Genomic DNA, 25,617 nt, shown 5'->3' on the forward strand with positions numbered 1-25,617 from the left:
ACAAAGATCATTTACCCTGCTGGCACTTATTCAGAGCAGTGCTTCAGAAGTAATTTTTGCTGATCATTTAGATCACAGTAACCCTGGCTTTACTGTGTACCCTCACTATGTCTTCCTCTAACACACCAAATTTTAAAAGGAGTTCATAATCCAGCCCCAGCCTACCTATGCCATTCCTCATTGAAACGTCCACTCCCTTCACAGCGTCAGTCTCTGTTACCAGTTTGTTACATTTTCAAGCAGACAAATTTTGTTTTCTTTACTTTTTTTTTTCCTTGTGAGACAGCAAGGATGATATTGTGACGCTTAGTCCAAAACAACTCCTTAAAAACTCTTCTTCCAAGATACCTTCAAGGTGACAGGACAGCACTTTACCCGCTGATTGTCACTCCTGTCATGGTCTCCTTGTTCTCCCCTGCATTTCTGCGGTACCTCTCTCAATGCCATGAATAATTTCAGGTTCATATTTGCACAGTAACTAAACCATCAGTGTCCTAATGAAATTAAACTGTTGAGCTGGTAAGAATAAAATCGCATTCTCAGTAGCTATTTCTACTTATTTCAACAAATAAACACATATTTATCCTAAAAGAGGTTATAGAGAGGAAAGAGCCTTCAGATGAAAAAATTACCTCAGACAAATGCTATAATTACCACAATAATTACGTATCTTTCTAAATATTAAGAATTTCTTATACTAACCAAACTACTTATTAGGTGTTAGCAGGAGACGGCTGCAGTGGCAACCTGTGTGCGAGAGTGCCATGCACAGCCCCGTGCCGGTCACAGCCGGTTCCAGCCAGCACCAACACCGGTTTGAGCAACTTGTGAGGCATCAAAACTGCAGCAGCAGGCCTGAGGCGGCTGTGGCGTCCTCATACAGGCAGGCATAAGGAAGAAGCCATCAGGGGCTGGAAACATTTGCAAACACAGCTGGAAAAGTGTCACGGTGAAAGGGATGCGCTTCTGGACACCATGGCCTGCAGGCGACCCACACCGGGGCGGGGACACCCCTGAGGGACGGCAGCCATGGGCGACCCATGCTGAGGTGGGGACACCCCTGAGGGACTGCGGCCCATGGGTGACCCACACTGAAGAGAAAAACAAAGAGCAGAGGAAAACCAGTAAGCAGCGAAGAGCAGCAGTGAGCAACTAATAAGCCCAGAGCTGCTGACTGAAAGCTACACAGGACCCCGACCTCCCGCACTGCCCAGCGCCTCACCCAGGAGAGGGGAGGGACTGAAACTGGCGGCGAAGGTAAGGGGTGCTGAGACAAGGGCGCAGGGGGGAGGTGGTGGACGGAAGCTGAGCCTGGGCAAGGGGGAGGAAAGGCTTAACTGGGTGTTTGTTTCCTTTTCGCAATATCTGAATCAGTGATCAGAAGTTTGTGTTAATTGGCAATAAATTACATAAAAATTCTGTGACTCCATGCTGGTTTATGCACAGGTCAGCTCATTTTCAATTAAAGTTTAAATTGAAAAAAAAATGATGTTTAGTTATTTCATACTTGCTTTTTCTGAAGTATTTACACAGTATTTCTGCTGTACTACTTAGGCAAAATCATTAGTTTGGATTCTAGCTACATACACTTTTACATTTTTTGCTATAGATGACCCTTTTGGTTTTCCCAAAGTAAAAAACTTCACTTAAAACAACATTTCTTTTTTCTTCCTACATCATTCACAGTAACTGTCACAACTACTGATAAACACAGAGATTATACACCAAAAAATGGCTGGTCAAGTATCTTAATAATTACTTAGTTGAAACATTATTTCAACTGACAAAACTTATTTAGATTACAGTTAATCACAATTTTTTTGAAGGACAGTAAACCTTTTTTTGATACAGTATATATGTCTTTCTACTACATGAGTTTCTGCTAATTATGCAATTATCTTGCAAGGAGATTAATATGAAAGATATTCTGAACTAACTGTTTGCTATCTGTTAAAAATACAGTAAATGCACATATACTTCAGGCATATATACTTCATTCTCCATACAATCTCAAGGATTTGCACTGGTGTCACTGGGGTCATTTATTTTAGTACACAAAGGGCACTTCCCTTGTAGCAAAAAAAGGCCCGAATCCTCCTTACATTCAGGAGTTTGAAGACATTTTTAGGATTTATGCATATGATAAAGCCTTTTGATACTTTTGATCAAAAATACTTTGATAAAGTATTTTTAAAGTATTAGCAAAAGAATATCAGCAAAGGAGAATTTATAAAACCACCAATTCCTCCTCCCTCTCCCCCCCCATCCCCCACGCAAATAGTAGTTTTGACGTCAGTTTTGGACTTGTTAAAGCCATCCTTACCTACATGATTAAACCCATTACTCCTAAGTACTGTAAAACTAGCCTCTTGTCATAGATTTAAAACATGTAACTGTACCACGGAAAACTACCTACCATACACAAATAACATGAACTACTGATGATCTAATTTCTCACTGTTAGTAAGCACCAGTAATACCTCTGCACAGCTTACGCATACATACATTTCAGATTTGCACTAAGGAAAGCACGAACAACGAGGAGCTATGTTGGCATTTTATCATGCCATACAAGCTTCAGCAAAAGCTAAGATCTGATTCTATTAATTCTTATATATTAACCTGCATTGGGTTTGCATGGCAAGGTTTTGGTAGCGGGGGGGCTACAGGGGTGGCTTCTGTGAGACGCTGCCAGAAGCTTCCCCTACATCCAACAGAGCCAATGCCAGACGGCTCCAAGACGGACCTGCCACTGGCCAAGGCCAAGCCAATCAGCAACAGTGGTAGCACCTCTGGGATAACAGATTTAAGAAAGGGAAAAGCAGTTACAGGGGAGTAGCAGTTGCAGTGAGAGAGAGGAGTGAGAAGATGAGAGGAACAGCTCTGCAGACACCAAGGTCAGTCTGAAGAAGGAGGGGGAGGAGGTGCTCCAGGCACCGGAGCAGACATTCCCCTGCAGCCCGTGGCGAAGACCATGGTGAGGCAGGCTGTCCCCCTACAGCCCATGGAGGTCCACGGGGGAGCAGATATCCACCTGCAGCCCGTGGAGGACCCCACGCCGGAGCAGGGGATGCCCAAGGACGCTGTGACCCCGTGGGAAGCCCACTCTGGAGCAGGCTCCTGGCAGGACCTGTGGACCCATGGAGAGAGGAGCCCACCCTGGAGCAGGTTTGCTGGCAGGACTTGTGACCCCACGGGGGACCCACGCTGGAGCAGTCTGTTCCTGAAGGACTGCACCCTGTGGAACAGACCCACACTGGAGCAGTTCATGAAGAACTGTAGCCTGTGGGAAGGACTCACGTTGGAGAAGTTCGTGGAGGACTGTCTCCCGTGGGAGGGACCCCACGCTGGAGCAGGGGAAGAGTGTGAGGAGTCCTCCCCCTGAGGAGGAAGGAGCGGCAGAGACAACGTGTGATGAACTGACCGCAACCCCCATTCCCCGTCCCCCTGCGCTGCTCAGGGTGGGGAGGAGGTAGAGAAATCAGGAGTAAAGTTAAGCCCGGGAAGAAGGGAGGGGTGGGGGGAAGGTGTTTTGAAGATTTGGTTTTATTTCTCATTATCCTACTCTGATTTGACTGGTAATAAATTAAATCAAATTTTTTCCCCAAGGCGAGTCTGTTTTGCCCGTGACGGTAATTGGTGTGTGCTCTCTCTGTCCTTATCTCAACCCATGAGCCTTTTGTTATATTTTCTCTCCCCTGTCCAGTTGAGGAGGGGAGTGATAGAGCGGCCTTGGTGGGCACCTGGCATCCAGCCAGGGTCAACCCACCACATAACCATTTTGCAATTTGCACTGTATTGCAGAAGATGTGAGGAAGAAAAGAAGGCGGGGAAGGGGATACGGGGACACACTCCGAAGTTAAAAATTAAGGTAATGTAAAAAGTTCAGGCAAACTACAAAAGAGATTACTATTCTTTGCAACTCCCAAACTCAAGACAACTTGTTTAAGGGGTTTCAGATTGCAAGTCATAGAAAAACAGTTTGAAAACACTGTCACCTGAAGAAGCTTGCATTGGAAAATCACAGTGTCTGTCCAGCTGGTTCAGATGTCATCTTATATCCATCACCTGTCTGCAACATTTTTCAAGTCTATTGTGTGATGTAAAACATGACAGATAGCAACAAATGATGGAAGAAAAAAAAAGGAAGAAAAATCCTGAAACACTCACAGCAATTATATTGAAGAAGTCATCATCTCCAAGGGTATCCAAAATAGATGAAACTGTCTGTTTTGCAATAGTCAAGCGAAGCCCTTTCATACTGCCACTGACATCTACTAAAATTACCACATCTTTTGGAGAAGTTGCTGCCTGGATGTACCTAAGACAAAAGACAAAATAACTTGTTCTTTTAAAGACTGAACTTTTCTTCCTTTCAAATTTCTTAAACACTGGTAGTCATCTATTGCCTACCATTTTCTATTTCTGCAGTCAAATGCAATTACTCCATTCTCATCAGGTTCCCATTTAATTCCTGTTTAAAAAAAGAGATAAAAAGATTAAATTACATTTTCACAGTATCTGTTCAAAATGTATCTGTGGTATTGGGGCTAAGTAGCACTTAATGGAGTTTCACACTTTAATCTAACAGACAATGGTATTATAACACAGAAAATACTGGAAAAAATAATTTAATAAAATAGGACAACCGGAAACAATTTTTTTCTTAGTTCTTTTTAGCCTACTGTAAGGTGAAAACCTCTTCAAGCCTACTATGTTCATCATACTACTGTCACTAAAGTATTGTCATACTTGATCAATCACATGCTTGCCAAATCCCTTTCAAACCTTGAGCACTTACTACCCATGGCTGATCTCAACAGGTCCTGTTATACTGACTGCTTCACTCACAGGTCATACACCTGATGTTTTGCTCACATCACTATGAAGAGGTAATATCTCCTGGTTGTGGGTCAAAAGAAATACAATAAAAACATCTCCAAGCGAAAAAAAAATTGTCAGGGCAATCCTTCCTGCTTTTTACACTTGTTTTCTAGCACAAAACAAGAACAGCCTTTAAAATAAGGACTAACATTTCTTCTACCCTTGAAATACCATGGAGCTTGAGAACTGAACTATAATCTAAAACTAACACAGATGTAGTAGCATTACTTTCAGTCACTTTCAAACATACAGGCTTATAGTAAACTCGCTCACATTAAACTCAAGACTTCAGACTTAAAAAAAACGTGGGTTGCTAAACCATGTCAGCTAAAGGAACAGTTCTCACTATAGGCCTGACCCAAAGCTACAGCAGCTGAAGATCAGTTTATTTAACTTTTTAGTTTATTTAATATGTAGTAAATTTGTTATGTGATTAAACATAAAACTTAATAGGTAACAATATATTTTAACTTATTTCTATAGAAATAATACAAGTGATCTAATTGCATTTTATTACAACTGGTGTGAAAGTAAACTGTAAAACAAGTTTTTGAAATCTTTAAATGTAAAGATGTCAGGTTAAGCAGAAGTCTAAAAACTGAACAATTAAACTACAATTAAGTCTTACAGTACGCATCGATAGAGCACATTATCTAAGTTCAGTACTATATGAACAGTCTAATCCTTTTGCCCTCCTTCTCCACAGTCTGTTTAGAAGTTATTTTTCCTATGTGTGTGTATGTATATCTGAGCAGGAATATTTATGAATACATGAGTTATCTTGGGGGCTTCACCTCTAAATGAAAATTGGTAGAAAAAACTCAGAACGTTGAAAATGTTGATTAGAAATAGCTCTCTGAAAACTAGATAAAGTAAAATCAAGCCTGCAAGTATCTGTGAAAGTCATGATTTGTGACAATACTCAGCAGAAATTTGCAGCCATAGCATTCTTTATTGTATTGTAAGTAAAAACTTGTATTCTTACCTGGATATTGTCTGAAAAATCCTTTTGCACTTCCAAAGTACTGCCAGATGAGAGAAGGGTCACGATCAAAATTATCAACAAACACCTTATTTAAAGATTCTGACCAATAAACTCCATTTACAATGGCTGGATCTGGGGGGGAAAAAAAAAAAAAAAAAAAAAACACACAGAGAAAAGTGATTTTACCCAAACAAAATCCCTTGAACTCTATCATCTTCAGCTTATTCAGTACCCAAAAATCCAGTGACTGCAAACTATTGCAGAACATCTTTTAGTTTCCTTTGTCAATTAAGTGATTCAAAATAAATGATACACTTGAATAACGGAAGTGTGGTTAAAATACAGAAGAGACACCAGGCACATTTTTTAGATAAGTTAAAATTGCTCATTAGAACATCTGTCTGGAACTACTGTATCGCTTGTTCTGGAGAACATAAATGAGTCAATCTAATAATAGATTATTTACTCAGTTTACTTTCCCTAAATGCATGGAATGTCTCATGGCAACACTTTATACATTTTTTTTATTTTTTTTTTTTTTTTTTTTAAACTTCAACTTGGTAAGACCATTCTTACTATATCTGAAAGTTTATGTGTGGGAACAGAAAGTGAAATACCTTTTATTTCACACTTGAATGAATTATGATACACATACAAACACAAAATCTCATGACAAAAAACACTGATTGTTATTTGGAAAACACTGGACCCAGATTTCACAACAATTACCTCATTATTTTTTATTCCCATAGAAAGAGAAATACAAAGCAAATCCTTGACGTTGAAATAAACTATTTCTGTTTAAAACACCCCCATCTATCAATTCCTAAAAACCCAGGCTGCCCAAGTATGTTTTTAAGCTGCAGATTTGGTTTGATAGAGGGAAATCAGAAATAAATGAACATATCTTAAAAAGTTACTCAATTTCAAACTGTGAATTTTGAAAGATGAGAAACACTTAAGATATACTAAAGTCCCAATTCAATCTGTATGTGAAGTCAGCAGAATAGAAAGGAAAAAACGGAATCATCACAGATGTATTATTTCATTTGTAAAATTGTGCATACATGACTACACAGTAAAATTTGCTCAAGCATTTGAAATAATGCTTCCATTAGATTGCAAAATAATGTTGCTGTACTGATTTCAGAAAACTGCTTAAAATGTGATTTTAATGGAGTGGAAAAAAGGTGAATTGTTATCTTTCCTTACATTCATCATGAAAAACAGCAGAAAATGGGAAAAGTCTCAGCTACAAATCTTTGAATGTTGCTTTCATCTAAATATTTAGGTTTACATAGATGGACTGGGAAAAAGCAAGGTCAACAAAACAGATGTTGTTTTTAAAACATGTCTAGTATAGTTACTTGTTTTTCTAGAGGATGAAATATACATTTAAAATCTGTCCAACCAGACACATATCAAACAAACCGATGTCACGAGTCCAACGGTACTACTTCAGTTTTGCCTATCTGGCAAAATCCATTGTCCAGTTGTTTCCAAATCTGCAGTTACTCCAATAACAAGCTGTGATTAAGACATCACAAATTAACTGTCAAGACTGCCTATCCTGGGATCTATCATCCATTTGTAAAAATATGCTCCTTTTTCAGCACCCCAAAATATTGATCCATTGTTCAGCATTTAGACATTACATGAGAAGTGAAGCACTAAAATGAGAATCCTATTCTCAGTCCACTGGAACTTCCCAGTACTAGTTCAAACTTGTTCTGCTAGTTTGGGTAGGTTCTGCTCCTATACCCAAGTTCTGGTGGAGTATCTGAATCACTAAAAAGTACAGTGGCATTATTGACTCAGCATTACAATTAATTCATCTTTGAAAAGAGCAACATAGTTCAGAGGGTTGGTTTTGTTGTTTTGTTTTTTTTCTTGGAAATGTTGCTAGAAAAGCCTGTTTAGAGGAAAAACAAGGAACCTTTCCTCAAGCCTCTAGAAGACTGTAAGCTCTTCGTATGCCCTTCAGTCATCAGGATTAGTGAAAAGCCAAATGAATCAAACAGAATAATTCTATCTTAATTTATATTTAAATTTAAAATAAACTGTAGTGGTTCTTAGCAACTTACATTTGGATCTCATTCCAAGACTGCACATTGTACCTTAGTATTTTACAATATCATCAGTTCATCAGATGTCTTCCATCCTGGATTCCTCAGACGCTAATTTTAATGTCCTTTCCTAATGAATCTGTGCTATAGTGTCACTCATCCAAGCAGAACCTTCACTCTGCCTCCCAACCCAATGATAATTTCCTTTGAATTCTATATATGCTCCAGGCTCCATAAGGTCACAGGACAACTTTAGTTGTCCACCTGTTAAGCTCTGAACTGAATGTGAAATCCTTCCATTTGAAGGATATATTTATATATTCCTTCCATTTGAAAAATTATATTTATATATTAAAAAATACATATATAAATCACTTTTAAAAAATTCATATTAAAATATCCATGCCACCACAGTAGTGGATTACTTTTTTTAGCCCATATATGAAGAGCCATTTAATGTTTATGTATCTGTACTACAGATTAGAGAACTCCATGGAAATAGAATCAGGAAATTTTCCTTGAGTGTGATTGGTTGAGTCTATATTTTGCATTAGGCTGACAACACTAATCACCCAAATACTGATCACTATAAACATTAATCCAGTGACTCTGAAACTAATAGGAATGTTTTAGCTGAAAGGAGAATTAAGCAGGCTTTTTAAATAAGAGGGCACAATTAAAATGTGACCTATGATGACTGGGTTCTTTCAAAATGAAACCCGGTGATAATTCACTACCTTCCTATGCCCTACATATCTATTACGCTGGCTGTTCTTTTTACAGTATACCAAGTTACATTTTATGCATCAACCGTTTTTATAAAAAAGCAAGTAAGGTCACACTCAGTTTAATCCTTAGAATACAAAGAAAAGTGAAGTGGGGAAAAAAAAATGTATCCACAGTACAAAACTGCAGGCCTACAGCCTTCACATAGAAATCGTGTGTCTTTACTAGCTACTGTGTCTTCAAGGCAGAAGGTTTTCAAACCCAAGCTCCTTGTTCTAAATTTGATAATGACTGCTATGTGGATGCATCTCTGTCCACATGCACCATCCTAAATACAACTGAGTTCCTGACCATATATCCTCATTAAAATTTTACAGTCTCATCTTCTAATAACCTGTATGTTAAGCTTGTAGTTCTGGGCAATTTCCAATTTTAGTAATTACACTGAATTGCTTAAGTTGCCCCCAGTAATTCATTTAGAAACAGTATTCTTAAGTTTCTACATTACTGGTGAACGTCATCTGCATCCCCAAAACAGTTATACATCAATAGTGGTAAATTAATGCTTGTGAATATTCAGAAATTTGGGGAGGGAGAAAAAGAATAAAAGATAAAGCTTAATATAAATGCAAAATCATTAACATGATGTTATGGGGCTCAAAGACAATAAATCTAAATAGCTTCTGCCACAATTCTTGAAACATAATTGCTGCTTTTGATTCCTGGTAGTAACAGCTAAAATATAATTGAAATATTCCCTCTCCCTCGCCTTTCAGATGGGCTGGCTTGCAATTATATGGGATTTTGCTCCAATACTGTTTGTGTAGATGTTACCTGTTTTTTACTGATATTTAATGTAAAACCAACCCCCAGGCAAATAGGTACACTGACATGAATCTGAAACAAAATTGCCAAAGAACAGTACAAATGCATGTAGCAATTAAGCTGCTGCCATAGATACTGCTGACCTGAAGAAATAGGTCTGAAGTCTCGACAAAGGCAACCAAGGTGTGCAGACTGAAAGATGTGCAACAGCATGCCAAAGGTTAGCACTATAATGAAATGTATTTTAATTCACAGAATCCATAAAAATATCTAGAGTAGAATAAGTCTATTGAACAAACTAATACACGCATGACGCGTTTTGCTTTCTAATTATTCCAGAAAGCTTTATAGAAAATAAGGGAGACCTCTGAGGAATTCAGTGACTATGAAGAAAGTGTGGAATACTTCTCTTTCTTGCCATCCTCTGCTTTACTACCAAGAAAAAAATGTTAGCAATGATCCTTAGTTTTTTCCCCTGTTATATTACCTTTGTAGTATAACCATTAATTTCTCCTGGACAGCTGTCAAAGATGCTGGCATCCAAAATGGTGTTCCTTCTTGTAATACCTGACGACCTCAAAGGCAATCCCTAACATTGCAGAGCAGTACTGTCATACAATAAAGCAGTATGAGCACAGCCTACAGGACCAAGCACTGGAAAAGGAATGCAAAATCCAGCATCCTTTTGGCTCAAAGATAGCAACAATATTAGCTTAGTTTTGATGACACTGACAATGTATTTAGTCTGGTCATATTTTAAAGAATAACAAAATCACATACTTTGCTGGGACATTCACCAACAATCTAATAATTATACTACTCAATACTAATATGAATGCTTTTCAGGGTGGTCCAACACATTCAAGAGCTGGGGCTGGATGCCAATTTTGGCAACTGCCTTTGCTTTTTTCTCTCTCTTCCCCTCCTTCTGCCTCCATGGGGTAATGTGGATGCATCAGCTCACAGATTAAAGCATCTGGCCATCTGTAGACACAAAAGAAGGTGTTTGTCCATTTTGCTTCATGTGCTGAGAACCATTCACCAATGTCAGAAATCACATTCTCTCCTCATAAGCATATGGGGTGGTAAAGACTTCAAGTGCGTAACTGTATAAAGGCATAGTAGGAGGTATTTAGGTGTTTCAGCTTCCAACATTGCCCTAATAACATTCCCCTTCTCCTTTGAAGTGGCAGTAGAAGAACTGGAGTATGGCCAGATGCGTTTATTTTTATGCTGAGTTTCCTGAGTGGGTTTGGGGCGCTTTTTTTTGGTTTGTTTTTTTTTTGTTGGGGTTTGTGGTTTGGGGTTTTTTTGTGAACAAGGTGATCCGAGATTCAACTTTATTTCATTTGAAAGCCAGAATTACAGCTGCAAACTCCTCACTAACACCATTCTGGGATAGAGATTCAGTTCTGACTCCGCTAAGAGCTTGCCACTTAATGAATGCCACTTATAAAAAATGTCCTGCAGCAAATCAGTGTACCTTTGAGGTCACCCATTCAGCTACTGACCTGGTTGGACCCTGCTTAACTCATCAGATGTAACAGCTAAAAGGAACCAGTATGCGGGTTGATCTGTGAATCAGTTAGAGCAAAGCTCTGGAAACAGCATATAAGCAGGATCTATGAACACAGAACATTACCTTTTTTTAAAATTAAAGGAGGAATTTGGAGCAAAACCCAAAGGCTTCACTTACTGTGCATCCCAGGAAGAACTAGAAAGATGCTGCTTTAATAGAGCTGTTGTCACAGGAGCCAGGCACATGGGGCAATTACACCTATCACTTAACATAGTCTAACAAAATAGGATTGCCTACCCAGCAATTGCTAAGAGGCCTTTAGCTGAGGAGAACTAAAGCCAAAACCCAGTAATCCTGACAGATGATCACTCCATAAATTGTGACCACAGATACCAGGATATTTCTGTATTTTCAGAAAAATGTACTCATTTCCACTTTTTTGCAGGATACAAATTGAAGACTATGAAACCTGAAAGATTGGTAAGAAAATACCACACCACAGTACTCTAGGATGCCAGGGTGTGACTGAGAGACAGGGCAAACAACATGAAAAACGACTGCTAGAAACAGTTTTCCAAGTAGGAAAGAGAAAACAAATGCTCAGAACATACGAATTAACCAAATTGAATAGAGACCCTATATGCACTACAATTTTATCACAGAAGCAAAATTAGTCTTGAATACTGAAAAAAGAGCCAGTTCTGACACATGGCAAGAAGAAATTTCTGCACAGGCTGAGGGACCAGTAACTATCAGCAACCAGGAAATCTAAACCTCTGCAAGTGGCAGGGCAGGAAAAAGTGTCCTGACAAACAATACAGGAAGCCAGTGGAACACACTGCAAATTAGAGGAAAAGAAAGCAAATGTGACTGCTGCTAAATGAAGCCAACTGTGCTGTAAAATATTTAATGCACAACACACCAAAAGGGACAATTTTAGCAGAGCTCTTGTCAAAGTGATGTATGACAAAGGCAAGGCACAGACTTGGAAATAAGTCATCCTTATGGAAGTTTCTCAAGGACAGACCTCTTCACAAATCTTTACAAAAGCCATTTAAAACACAAGACCATGCAAACCTGTAAACTAACGTTTCACGATAAATGTCTAATTCCTATTTCTCAGATATTCAGAGAGAGACACGGAATTATAGAAACAGACCAACTTAGTGACACAACACAGTGCAGTGAGGACCAGTAAATAATGCTTTGAACAGGAGATGTTAAAGACCTCCTAGTTTTATCAACACATCATGCCTCTTGCATACAACAAATAGAGGCTTGAGAACCTTTAGAGAGAAATGTTTTAGCATGTAAAATGCATTACAGTCTTACTGGGCTATAACAAACTAAACCTCTACTGCTACATTCCTGGGACTATCAACATAGTATGAATGTGCAAGTATCAGATACGACAGCACATCTATCTATTAGCATGACAAGTCATCGTCTCTCATCCTCTCAAATCAACGGTCCCTTACTGCTGTAGTGCTTTATAATCCTTGTGTAGCACTTCTTTCTTGTACAAAAGACTGTTTGCACAATTTGAGTAGAATGGAGGTTTTATTCAAACAAAAAATAGTTGGAAAAAGCCTCACATATGAAAATGTTCAGCTGGCTCGAAACCTCTGAGGCTAGTATTAAAACATACTGAAAACACTGAGCAGATGCACAAATGCATCTCAGGATGAATACATTACAAAATCAGTTACGGATTCTTAAACACTATTCGCTCCTTCAGGAATGTGCCAAATAGTCTGCAAGAAAGACACCTAGATAAACAAAGTACAGTGTAAAAATGTCTTTGTAAGTTTTTAGCCAAACAATATTTTGAAACAGTTTATATTCTAGCCAAGCATACTAATACTTAACCAGAAGAGCAAACCTTCTTTTCTCCTCTTCACACAACACAGATCCAAAAAAAAAAAAAAAAAATCAAAGAAGGGTCTGTGTTATGTAGCAGGATGGAGAGACAAATTATTACTGTATTCTAAAATAGTAGACAAAATGAATAAAATGTATCTTTAGATAAACCTCTATGTTTCTTTGTCAAATGTCAATCTTCTTCACTCCATACTAAACAAAAGCTACGATTTTTATATTTGCCATACAACCATTTAATCAAATGTTTTTGCATATTCAATCCTAAAGGTTTTCAGAAACCCAGAACTATTACATTGATTACCACTAAGTTTACAGATTAAGAATGCTTTTCCAACATAGTTCATGAAGAAAATTAAGTCTTGAAAAATCTTTAAATAAAGCAAAATAAACTGGAAAACAAATAAAACTCCCCAATGCATTCCTAGCATATAAACTCAGTCCATTAAAAATAATCTTGTATCAAATGACGAGATTTTTTTCACTAATATATTCCACACTAAAAGATACCCTGGGTACTTTTCCCTATTTGTTATTTTAAGCCAATAACAGAACATATCCTGTTTTCTTGATTGCTTTTTCTCATTAAAATAATGAAATAAACAGAAGTAAGGAAAGTTAGCACTTTAAAAGAGAACAAACCAATTACAATTCATTTTCTTTTTTTTTTGTAAAGGTATATTACTATGGGAAAAGAGGGAAACAGTTTGTACACTAGAGGCTAATGATGAGCAAAAGCCTACAAGAAAGTCTTCACAGACACAGATAAGAAAGTAGAAATAACTGCTCTCAAAAAATAATTTGGCATATAATACCAACAACATGTTTAGTGTATAATATATATATTTACATACACACACCCTGTACATAGCTGTAGACAACAGATGTCCAGTGGGTTTTTCGTTTGTTGTTCGTTTGGGTTTTTTTGATAGGCTCAAACCTTTCTTGGGGTTACACAGTGATTACACAAAAACAGAAGAGAGCACCAAGAAAACCTCAAAAACAATGTTTTTCCAGACTCAAAATGCAGAGAATAAAGGTAAGGAGGAAGACACCTTGTATGTTGAAAGCAACTAAACTTCTTTGCACTTGGTGCAAGACAAAGGCAACTGCTTTTGGGACAGGACAATGATGCCCTAACTGACGTTTCGTAAACCTGCTTGGGTGGAATTTATTGCTATTGCTGCTGAAGGAAAAAGAATGAATCTTTTTGCAGACACACACATTAAATAAATAATGCCTAGCTTTGGGCACTAACTTCTGCGCCAGGTAGGAAACTGATCCACAAGGCAACAAAAAACCACTTCAGTCTCACAAAAAGGAGGAATTATGTTTATAAATCACTTTTGGAGAAAGTGAATTTCAAACTTTTCTTGAATTTAAAAAAATGTATGTCTAAATGATAATTCATACCATTCCCTTTTTATCCTGCAATATAACGTATATTTCATGTAAGAAATTCTCACCATTGCATTCCAGACTGACCTTTCAAGCAAGGAACATGTTACCAACACATCTTTAAAAGCCAAATGCAGCTGGATGAGGCAACACTAATTAAACTAGTCCAACACGTTTAACTGTCTCCTTACTGGTTCTGCAGTTGTGACTGTCTGGGGACAGATCCCATAATTCCAGTGCTGACACGCTTAAAGTTTCTTTCTCATTCAGTGATGCTAATTGTAAACAGGCGAGAAGACAACTTGCTTCACTTAAGGGATGCTTGGGTAAAGTAGGCAATCCCCAGGATAATAAAAAATGAAGCTGAAATAACTTGTTGGACTTCTATTCAGGTAAGCACCCCAAACACAACATGCCTCCAAATCAGAGATGTTGAGAGTATGGACAGCAATAGTGCTTGGGTTAAAACTACTTAAAAAGTCTCAGTTAACGTAGATTAAAATGTACTCTCCTCAAGTTCAGTAAATTCACTCCAATTCAAAGAGAGGTTGCCATTGCCTTCGTTCTTATTCATATTCTCAGTCTAGCGATACTTTTGCTTTTGTGCTTCATTTACCTCATTCTTGAAAACTTTGTCTTTGTAGTCCACGCTCTTCCCCTACAGTTCAAAGGGTTCACATGCCACTCATTCACCATTCCCATATAACTTCCCTCAAAGTAAAACAGGTGAGTTGCAGCAAGTGAGGACAAAATTCAGTTTGAACGTACAAACCTGAGACGTTTTCTAGAGAGGCAGTCAGTGGGACCCAGTGTGAATTTATGCTTATGAAACTTGAGGCAACAGACCTCCCTGCATTCACACTGAGCCCACCTACACATATAGCCAAGTAAGTGCAGTGCAGGACCACACTGAGATACCAGTTCCAGTGCTGGAAGTCACAGAGCTGAACTAGCATGGCAGCAAGCATGAGCTAATGAGGAGCCTTATAGCAGGATTCATTTATCTGCAACTCCACTCTCTGCAGTAGCTTTCAACCCTCTCAGTTGAGCTCCAATGTGTACTGTGGATATGCCTTTATACATTCCTATACGGGTTACCTAGTACCCAGGCCCAAGTGGACAGGAATAACAGCATTAAACAGCTGCTGCTTCCAACCCTTCACAATGTGAGCTAAAATGGTGGCTTCACAGCTTCTAATCAGTCATCAGAGAAGTTAATACTCATCAGAGACAATAATACAGAAAAAGGGAAGATAAAAGAGGAGACAGAGTAATTTTCTACTATTATAGGCCAATGGTAAATTATTGTCACTTTCTTGCCCCTGGAAGCAACAAGGAAGTAGGGGAGGCATCATGATTAACAGAGTTGTCTCAGGTCAAAAAGCCTCTTAATGTTGTACCTGAGATAGTGCACATTAACAAACTTTCACTGGCTCACAGTTGTCAAAAGGCAAAGCCCAACCCCAAGTAACTAAGCAACAGCTGCTAAATAAGGAGTGGTGGAGAGTAGGGCTTTTTAGAGGAAAAACTGAATGTTACCGTGTAGCCTGTATCTGACATCTAGTTGCCATGGTGATGTGGATGTATTAGAAACATACAGATTAGATCCACAGCCAGAGACAGACTAGGATACAAGAAAGATAAAGCACAGTATACATCCTGCATGGTGATGCCAACATTTCCAAAAGGCTTGCTGTTAAAGACAGAGAATTGAAAAAAGAAAAAAAAATAATAATCTGTGAAGCTAAAGCCCTTTGTAAGAACAAAGCAGCAGCCCAAGTAGACTCTGGGAATCGGATTTGAGGCAGAATTTGAGCAAAACCAGATGGAACAAGTGGAGGTCTGTGCATCTTTGTTCAATAGCAAGTAAGAGTTAAAACAAAGAAATATGGGAAGATAGGAAATTCTCTGCAACCTTGACTAAATCAGTTAGACTAAGAAAGTTCCTTTTAAATTAAACAATGACCAAAATTAGGAAGACAGTGAAAACACTGTCCTAGAGATCTTAAAATGTGAAGACAAACAAGTCAGGGGAAGGATTTCAAAACATAAATATAGTGGTCCAGGACAATATGTGGCCATGACTATTTAAATAACAACTCCAGGATGTTGAATTTTCAGAAGCATAGTCCATAAAATCATATGCGACAGTGACAGACAAGATTGTATTTCTTAATTTCACACCTTGCAGGAAAAGGGTCTTACATATCTGCTAGCTGCAGATTATAATCTTTCTGCATCACTTGAGAAATGATTTTTTTTCCTTCTAATATTCTAGAAAATAGGTAATCTCGATTTTGACAGCCACTTGGAAGGCATTGATAGGAAAGTATGACTGAACGATATTCATAGCTCTTTTTAAGTATCAAATTGAAAAAACCTCACTTAATCAAAAAATGGTTGTGGTTCATCACATTTCAATATCTTTTAGAGAAGGCTCTATTACATGCAGCAGGTTTTTTTTTCCTAGGCAAGCAAAACTTTTGATTAGAGTCTGCATTTATTGACTTGTAGTGCATAAACTCATCTTTTAACACGCACTGAAAAATCATGCAATGGAAATGCCATTTGACACAAGTGATATTCTTTACTAGTCTCTAAATCGTTCAAGCAAAACTTAAAGACAATTTGTGAAGTCTAAGTCCAAGACCTACTTTTGCAATGTTTCCAGCATTCAAGAAGTAAACATGGTAAGCAGAAAAGCACAGACTAGACCTGATGCTTTTGTTACTAAAGACACTGAGTTCAGAATTATTCAAAGCTGTATTGCATTCATACCATTTGTAAATCATTTCTTAAAGTATTAGCGATTATGAAGATGGACATAGGAAGGAAGGAAAGAACTGCAAGAAAAGAAAGAAAATATCTTGTGATAGGACAAGGGGTAATGGTTTTAAACTAAAAGAGGGTAGATTCAGACTAGATGTAAGGAGGACATTTTTTGCAATGAGGGTGGTGAAACACTGGAACAGGTTGCCCAGAGAGGTGGTAGATTCCCCATCCCTAGAAACATTCAAGGTCAGGTTGGACGGGGCTCTGAGTAACCTGATCTAGCTGAAAATGTCTCTGCTCGTTGCAGGGGGTTTGGACCAGATGACCTTTAAAGGTCCCTTTCAACCCAAACTATTCTATGATATACAACCCAGAAAATAATATGAGAGCACACAAATAATTGATTGCCAACTTTCCATAGTAATAATAATAATCATAACACAAAGCTTTTAAACAAAGGTTTAAGTCACATGATAAAAATCTATACTTTCAAAAGCCAGTAAACAATAGGTGACAAGAGAGACAAAGAGAGGCACAGAAGACAATACACATGTGCTACAAATAATCATGTCATGAGCAAAGTTATAAGAGAAAGAGATAAAGCCTATTTCTGCAGAAGAGTATCACAAGCATGCAAAAAAAGACCAAATCAAATATACTAAGTTTGGAAGAATGCTAAATATGGGCTCTCCACATGGAAAGCAATTGAATTGTGAAAATAATGAGAAGCAATAATAAAAATTGAATTGAAATCCATAGGAAAAATACAGGATATTTGTAGTCATCTTGTCTCTGAAATGAGTGAAGTCCAAATATACTTCAAGACTTGTAAGATACTTTTTAATCACTTCTTTTATAAATCCATATTTACTCAGAGCGATCACTGTTACAGAGTCAAAACGGTTGCTAATACTTGAATGTATTTCAAATCCAATGGTGTGGGATTAGTCTCTGTGTGGTATTAATTCAAGCAAAAATGAATTTAGACTATTATTAATGAAGACTTCTTTAAGTTTTTACATATTATTGAACTTTTAATTGTATTTTACATTCATTAACCATTTTTTTTAAAATGCTGATGACACAGCTTGAGCCTCTCAGCAACATATTGTGTGCCTTATGTTTGTTAGTTGAGTTGACATAAACCATATCTCCTGTTGACAGAAATGCTTGAAAATATTCATGGACTTCAGCATCCATCACAGAAAAACTCTGCAGTTATGGAAAGCACTGATAAAATCCCTTCCTGTACTTCAAAAACACCAGAAGAGCAGCTATACCACAGTCTGAGGATGGAAAGAACAGACGGAATACAGACAGACTTCTCTAAGTTAAAACTTATATTATTGCTTTTATTTTTCAAAGCAGCAGATTAAATCTTGGACTGTATAACACCGATCATCAAATTTTATTTTCTTTCTTGGTTCTTCTGCTCTGTCACACAGCAACACCTTGCACTAAGGCTACTACTTCATTATCTAAAGATACCTGGATAGATACCTGACAATCTGCAATCCAATGTCATCTTATTCTTTTTTCTTTTTTTTTTTTTTTTTTAAACACCTCAAACAAAAAGGATTTGGAGAAATTAATTTTTCACCTGACCATGCCCACACTATTCTCCAGCTTTCTTAAAGATCTTCCCCGTAACATACCTATATTTCCTAATTTAACAGAGAACCAGGCCCAATGATGTAAAAATGTAAAAGTAATTTACTAAGGCACCTGCCAATTTATGATAGCAGAGATTTTATAAGCTAACCAGTCTCTGGGCTGCTGATAGGTATTTGCCAAAGACCAGCCAATCTGATAATAAGAAAAAAAATCCTTCCTAGTGCCAAAACAGCAACTAGCAGAATGCACATATTGCAGTCTAATGTCAGGGGTAGGAAAGAGGGAACTGTTATTAAGGAGAGATTTTTAAAAGTCAGTTATGATTATTTGATTTAAACCACATTGTTCACCTGCTCCCCTCTCAAATACGTTATAGTTGGGAATGAAGACTTACTCAACTACAAAATTCACAAAAACATGACTGTGACCCCAAAATGTATTTCCAAATCATGTGGCAGTACTATGAAATATAACTTGCTTGATGTAACAAAGGATGGGAAAATTCAGTCTTTTATACTGATAAGACATTATGAAATGTCAGACAAAGTTGTAGGAAAATGCTAAGAGAAATGTATTCAGTATAAATAATGTCATCATTAAAAAGAAATCAGTGTAAGCACTGTGCTAGAAGTTTGTGCAACTTCCTTTATTTAAAATGTACTCATATAAGGAAAAAGTTGAAACATGGTTCAATAGTATAAGCCCCATTCTCCATTATAAATGAAAGCTGGAGAGTAACTTTCCAGACCCAACACTTTTGAGGAAATTTTATGCTTTATTTTGACATATCGTTATTAAAATCGGTAATTGATTCTCACGTATTTTCTTCTTCCTGCACAGAGCATACTTCCTCCCTGAAGCAGAGTCCATCGCCTTTTAGATGGGGCGGTTATTGATACCAAGTTTCTAAAAAAGGAAAATGCATTTGAATAACTATCTGTACATGCCCAGACGCTGGTATTTTAATTCAGCTTGAGCAACAAGTAGGAAAGCAGGAAGGTGCTTCAAAGTGCCTTCCTGAATCAAAGCTCCATTTACGGAAGATAGTTATTATTGTACTTTACTGTATGTAGTCATGTTAACATGCTCCTTTTGCTCCTTAACATCCTGCTTTTCCACATACCAATCAACATTTCACCTTGGGCACTTCAAAGACAGTAATCAATTCTTTTCACAGAGTCTACGAATTCTTCCAAACTAAGAGTAGACATTCCCCTGTTTAAACTAATTTCAACAGACGTCATTGTAAATCAAACTAGGAAGAAAAATTTCCAAAACTGAGTCTGTTCAGAACAAGCCTATTCATTTGTACCAGCATGGTGCTTCTGCTTGTGTGCACCTAGAATGACTGGCATTTAAGTATTTATGCAATATTCACCCCAGGACTTTACTAGGAGTAAAGCACAAAAAAGCCCAAGCTAAAAGATGTAGATGTCAGTTCCACAGAACTTTGAAGCATAGGCTTCAATCTCCCCACACAGAGCACAGTAGTTCAGCAAGCGTTAAATTTTAAGACCATGAAAATCAACGGAACGTAACTGTTTGTGGGGAGGTGGCATGCACTTGGTGCTGTGCTGGAGTACCAGATAGCTGAACCAGGTCTAAAACTCTTCAATAGTCACAAAGCTTAAAGTGAGAAACTGTACCTCAGGCTAGATAATGGAATCCCACTGGAAACAAACTATGGGAAAACAAGTGAGCACTAAAATACCGGTGTACAAAAATACCATGTCTCAAAAGCTGTATGCCGTATGCTGTACAAACGGAAGACAGGGCAGAGCTGCAACCTAGCTATCTCTGGATTGGAAGCAAAATAGAGACATTAACCTTGTGTTGCACCTTAAATTACAATTCTTCTGATCCAGGATTTGACAACTTAGTTGCAGAACCACGGTCACAAAACTATCTTGCATCCATAATATTTTCATGCAATACTCCAGTGAATCATGTATATATGTCAACATCCTTTGGGGTAAGAACAGGCTGCACAACTCTCCACCACGTAGCATAGATGTGCCTATACGTCTTTTCCTCTAACATTCACTAGTGATGAAAACAAAAATACATTTAAAGTAATTAAGAGCATTTAGAATTTGAAAATCTATTGTTTATCTGGCGGTAAGTTTGCACTCTTTGCTCAATGACTTTTAATAAATACAAAAAACTCAATGGATAACTAAGTCTTGCAAAGCTCTCGAATGCATTTAATTCCAGTCAGCTGTGTTAATAGGATGAAGGTTTATCCTCTAGGAAATATTCCTCCATTATAAAACTCAGCAAGTAAAACAAGATTATGTATATAGTAAACTAGAAATGACAACAAAGGAAAAAAACTCCCATTAGTTTAAATCAACTTATGTAAGCCTACTTCCTTTCTATTGCCAAGAAAAATTATTTTTATTCTCTCTCTCTCTTTTTTTTTAAAGGCAAAATCAGACATGCTGCTCAAGCTGCACCTGATCTGATCCCAGTAAAGAGATTAGCCTCTTTCCCCAGTCTACCTCTGTTGGCACATGTCTACGTTCACCATCTCTGAGACTACTGCCCAGAGCTGGTAGATAGATTCACATACGGTCACTGCCCCCCTAGTTCTGACAAAATGATTCTATTTTCAAACACCCTGCTAGGAAAAAATGCTGATCTGATTTCTTTTACCAAACCAGTTTCGGAAAGAGCTTACGGAACAGCTTATGACAGCTGGTTTGAACGGGACAGTAATATCCAGCAAGCACAAGTTGCAGAGAGCAGTAATTTCTTATCCCCCAATAACCTGCAGCTGACATCATACATCCAATTGTGCCTTGAGACACTTCACAACTTCTTTATAGGTAAAGCTTTTTTGGAGACGAATTGTCATAATCGTAAGCACAAAGGGGATCAAGCAAGAACTAGCTCTTACAGAAATTTGAGATATAAGTTCAGGACTGAAAATAGGAGAATGTGTTTTTCGGTATGCAGGAAAAAAATGTAATGAGAAAAGGAATACAATGTGCAGTTGTCAAAGTGTTAGTACAGGCCTAAACGGGAACAAATGAAACAGTCAGTGTGAGGATAAAACCATGCAAGTTCACCTAAGGGTTAGTACAAAACTAGGCCTGAATAACCACATTCATTCTTTGTGTCTTCTTGGGAAGACAAAGAAAGGAAATGGAGGTAGCAGAAACCCACTAGGAAAGTAAAACTGACCTCATTCTAAAAGGCATTTTTAAGAACATTTAGAAAGGTTTTGTGTGTGTAATATTTTAGTCCAGACCAAATCTGGAGGCAGAGCGCCAGTGAAGATTTTATGAGACATAAGATTTTTAGAAATAAATAATATTTTTATACTTGAAAAAGCTCTCAGGCACAGAAGTCTCTCCTTAGCTTTAAATTTCTTACAGTGAAGAAATTATTACACTGAGCACATTTACTCTAAACAGAGATTCAGTAAAGACAGTGGTTTTTTGTATCCAGCTGCAATTAGAACCCATTTAGTTTTGTTATTCTGTTTCTACTGTAAAAGGCCTGCATCACTTCATGTTTTCTTGTATTCATTTGTATCTAGAGGTCTGAGTGAGACATTGTTTACCCATGTAAAAAACCAAATTATTCAAGGCAATCAAATTATAGAGGTATGTACCTAAGAATCTTACTATCTACCCTGTAGACACCAAACTTCTTAAAATCCAAAATTCTAACTACTTAATTTTTGGTAACAACAAAAGGTAGTTAAACAAAAGGCTTGACACTTTTTGAGAAAACATATGGTGCATCAACTGTCCTTATAAATCACTACAAATTCTTACACTTTACAGTTATTCTGGAAATGTTCTGCAAGTTCAAGTCCCAGAAACATTCAAGAAACGCTGGAGTAATTCCCTAGAACTGGAAAAGGATTAAAAAGTCTTCCAGATGGCCAGGTGCCTGCTGTGATGTATCTAAGTAGCTGCCTGTTTGCATTCCTAGGGATAGAAGAGGCAACTGCAGTCTAATACTGGTTTTGCAACAATAATGTCATTGACTTCAAGGAGTCCAACCCTCTAGTTTGCACCAGTACTTGATAAAGGAGAATTCAGTGCCAGTTAAATTAGTTAGTCAATTATGTTAGTGAATTAGTCTGTTTTTAACAACTAAGAACACTAGGACAATGAGAGAGTAAAATTTGCAAAATACAAAAGCCCACAATTCTGAGGACCTAAGGGAAAAACGGAAAGGTACAATAGAAAGACAGTTTAAAAGGCAAGGAGAAGTGCTTGCATCCAGAAATCTCTGAAGTATTCAAAAGAAGAAAACCTGGGCTTTTCTCTTTCTACAAACTACAAATGTAAAGTTTACCTCATCATATAAACAAAGACTGACTGCAAAAGCTCAAAAACAGGAGTTGTTTTCAGTTGATATTGAGATAATTTATTTATCAACATCCTCTTGAATTTCCTAGACTTTATGCAACACTAACATAAGCAGATGAGATCCTGCTGTGTGTCACTTCTGGTACTGTACTAGGCTATACTTCACTTTTCAACAGGTGCCATATTTTAGAATTGGCTGAGTGTGTGTCACCAAGACACATTCACCTTCACCCTGGCTTTAGTTTTCATCTACGTTCCTCTGAAATCCACATTTAGCCAATTATTCATAAGCTTCTTCCAAGAACTTGAAAAAATGCCGAGTGTAAACTCAATAGCAGAAAACATGTAATTGCTGTCTACAACTATAGGTAAATATGAGGTGACATAGACTTAGAAAAACAAAACTGGAATAGGTTCTTCAGCTCAGATACAGCACATACTCTGGACAAAGAATGTAGGATTTTAAGAAGTTAAACCCTACGTTCTCATACTAAGAAAAGGGAAAATGCCACTCTCTTTTTCTTCTACGTTTATATGCTATCAACATCTGCAAGATCAGATTTGAGTGTTCTGAATGCTTCTTCTATCATCTCCTCGTGTACATAAATCCATTATAGAATCCTACTTTTTCCCAGTGGCTATCCTACTGCCAGAAACCATGTTCTCCATGGATGGTTGCCAGAAAGCCTAGCCCACATTGCAACTGCCTACTTTTTAATTATATGTCTGATTCCTAGGTTATTCTAAATATACTACTAGCATATCAGAAAGTAATAAAGCAAATGTTGAAAACATGTAAACTTCAAATTATTAATCATTTTTCATTATTATTAATCTTTTCCACAATAGCTGTTTAAAATATACTAATTGATATGTAGAAAGGTATATCTGAGTATCTTTGGAAAGTATACCTACGGAAGTATATATGCAAAATATGTCTGAGACAGTAGCATGTCCCAAATCACTTACATTCTAAAATAATAGGAGAGAGATAAAAAATAAGAGATATGAAAAATCACTTTGGTGCTGATACATAACCCATGTAAATAAACTTTATTAAAAAACCAAGAGCAGCTGAATTAGACAGCACCTTATACACACTTGTTCTCATACCAGGACTTCTGCCTTAGTACTGCATTGTCCAAACTGGATTCAGATTGATTCGGTACTTTCCAGAACTAAACTTTCCTTCTAACATGGAAAAAGTAACTTTATTCCTCCCTTCCTTTTTCATCTATGAATATACCTATATGATTAATTCACTAAGAACCCTTTTCCTTACTTTCTGTCAGAAATTTGTACACAGTTGATAATTGCCAGTTACCAAATTTGTGGATGGAAGAAAGAGCTACCACTTGCTAAGACAGTTATCACAGAACTTCTTACTTAATTATTTATTCACTGTTTGAAAGGATACTGCCTTGCAAATCCTGTGGCTATAGGCAATGAATACACTGTGCTTAAAGAGAAGAAACAGAATGCACTGACAGATTTAGAATCCCGATGTGTGCTTAAACATTTCAAAAGCAAAACATTATCATAAGCAGTCATTTTCAGGAAAAATGAAGGAGGCCAATTCCATCAGAATGTTCTGCAGTTTAAATGGACTGCCAGCCTTGCTGTGAAACAGCCTAGAGCTGAGAGAGGTCTCTCTGTATTAACAGACAGATAAGCACACTTATCTGTAAAGCACAATCATCCCACTTTTTTTTTCTGAATTCCTTCAGTATATGAACATTATAGGAATGCCAAAATAGTGTTTTCTGAGCCCCATAGGCTTTATATTCCAAAGATAGGGAACTTTTCTATTTTTAACATTAATTGATGCAACTAAGAAAAGGTGACGAGTGACAGGAGTAGGTGACTCTCTTCTGAGAGGTACGGAGGCACCCAGTTGCCAACCTGACGCACTCTCTAGAGAGGTGTGCTGCTTACCGGGGGCTCGTGTCAGGGATGTCACCGAGAGACTACCAAGCCTCGTACAGTCTGCTGACTATTATCCGCTGCTGCTGTTTCACATGGGCACCAGTGATACAGCCGGGAGCAGTCTGAGGAGCATCAAGAAGGATTACAGAGCCCTGGGAGCAGCGGTAAGGGACTCTGGAGCAGAGGTAGTTTTTTCATCAGTCCTCCCAGTCAAAGGGAAGGGGTTTGAAAGGGCCAGTCGAATCTGGCAAATGAACAAATGGTTACAAGACTGGTACCACAGCCAGGGGTTCAGCTCCTTAGACCATGGGACTCGCTTTGAGAAACCTGGTCTACTGGGGGCTGATGGGGTCCATCTGTCAGAGAAGGGGAAGAGCACCTTCAGTTATAGGCTTGCCAAGCTGGTGAAGAAGGCTTTGAACTAAAGTTGCCAGGGGAGGGGAACCTCAATCCAGCCCACTCCTACCAGTTTGATGCCAGTGCCAGCAACAGATGCCCAGAGCCTGGAGAGGGATCACAGGTCAGCAGGAGAGCACCTGAAGAGCAGCACAAAGGAATTCCAGCCACTCCAGCCAGTAAGTCAGCTTCATCAGGGGCCCAACTTAAATGCCTCTATGCAAACACACATAGCATGGGGAATAAACAAGAAGAGTTAGAGATGTGCACACACCTGCAGGGCTATGATCTTATTGGCAT

The 25,617-nt window shown here is 37.9% G+C and overlaps 1 protein-coding gene across 1 annotated transcript in view; it reads right to left on the reverse strand.

Annotated features, from left to right (window-relative positions):
- Positions 1–25,617, reverse strand: part of CACNA2D3 (calcium voltage-gated channel auxiliary subunit alpha2delta 3) — a 483,288-nt gene that overhangs the window by 269,308 nt on the left and 188,363 nt on the right. The window contains exons 6-8 of the mRNA XM_050904793.1: positions 5,870–6,001; positions 4,414–4,474; positions 4,171–4,321 (exon numbers count right to left, since the gene is read on the reverse strand). Coding sequence (XP_050760750.1) covers positions 4,171–4,321; positions 4,414–4,474; positions 5,870–6,001 — 344 coding nt within the window. The remainder of the gene's footprint in view (positions 1–4,170; positions 4,322–4,413; positions 4,475–5,869; positions 6,002–25,617) is intronic.

This window comes from Gymnogyps californianus, chromosome 13, assembly GCF_018139145.2.
Source record: "Gymnogyps californianus isolate 813 chromosome 13, ASM1813914v2, whole genome shotgun sequence".
In the NCBI taxonomy this organism is placed as follows: Eukaryota; Metazoa; Chordata; class Aves; order Accipitriformes; family Cathartidae; genus Gymnogyps; species Gymnogyps californianus.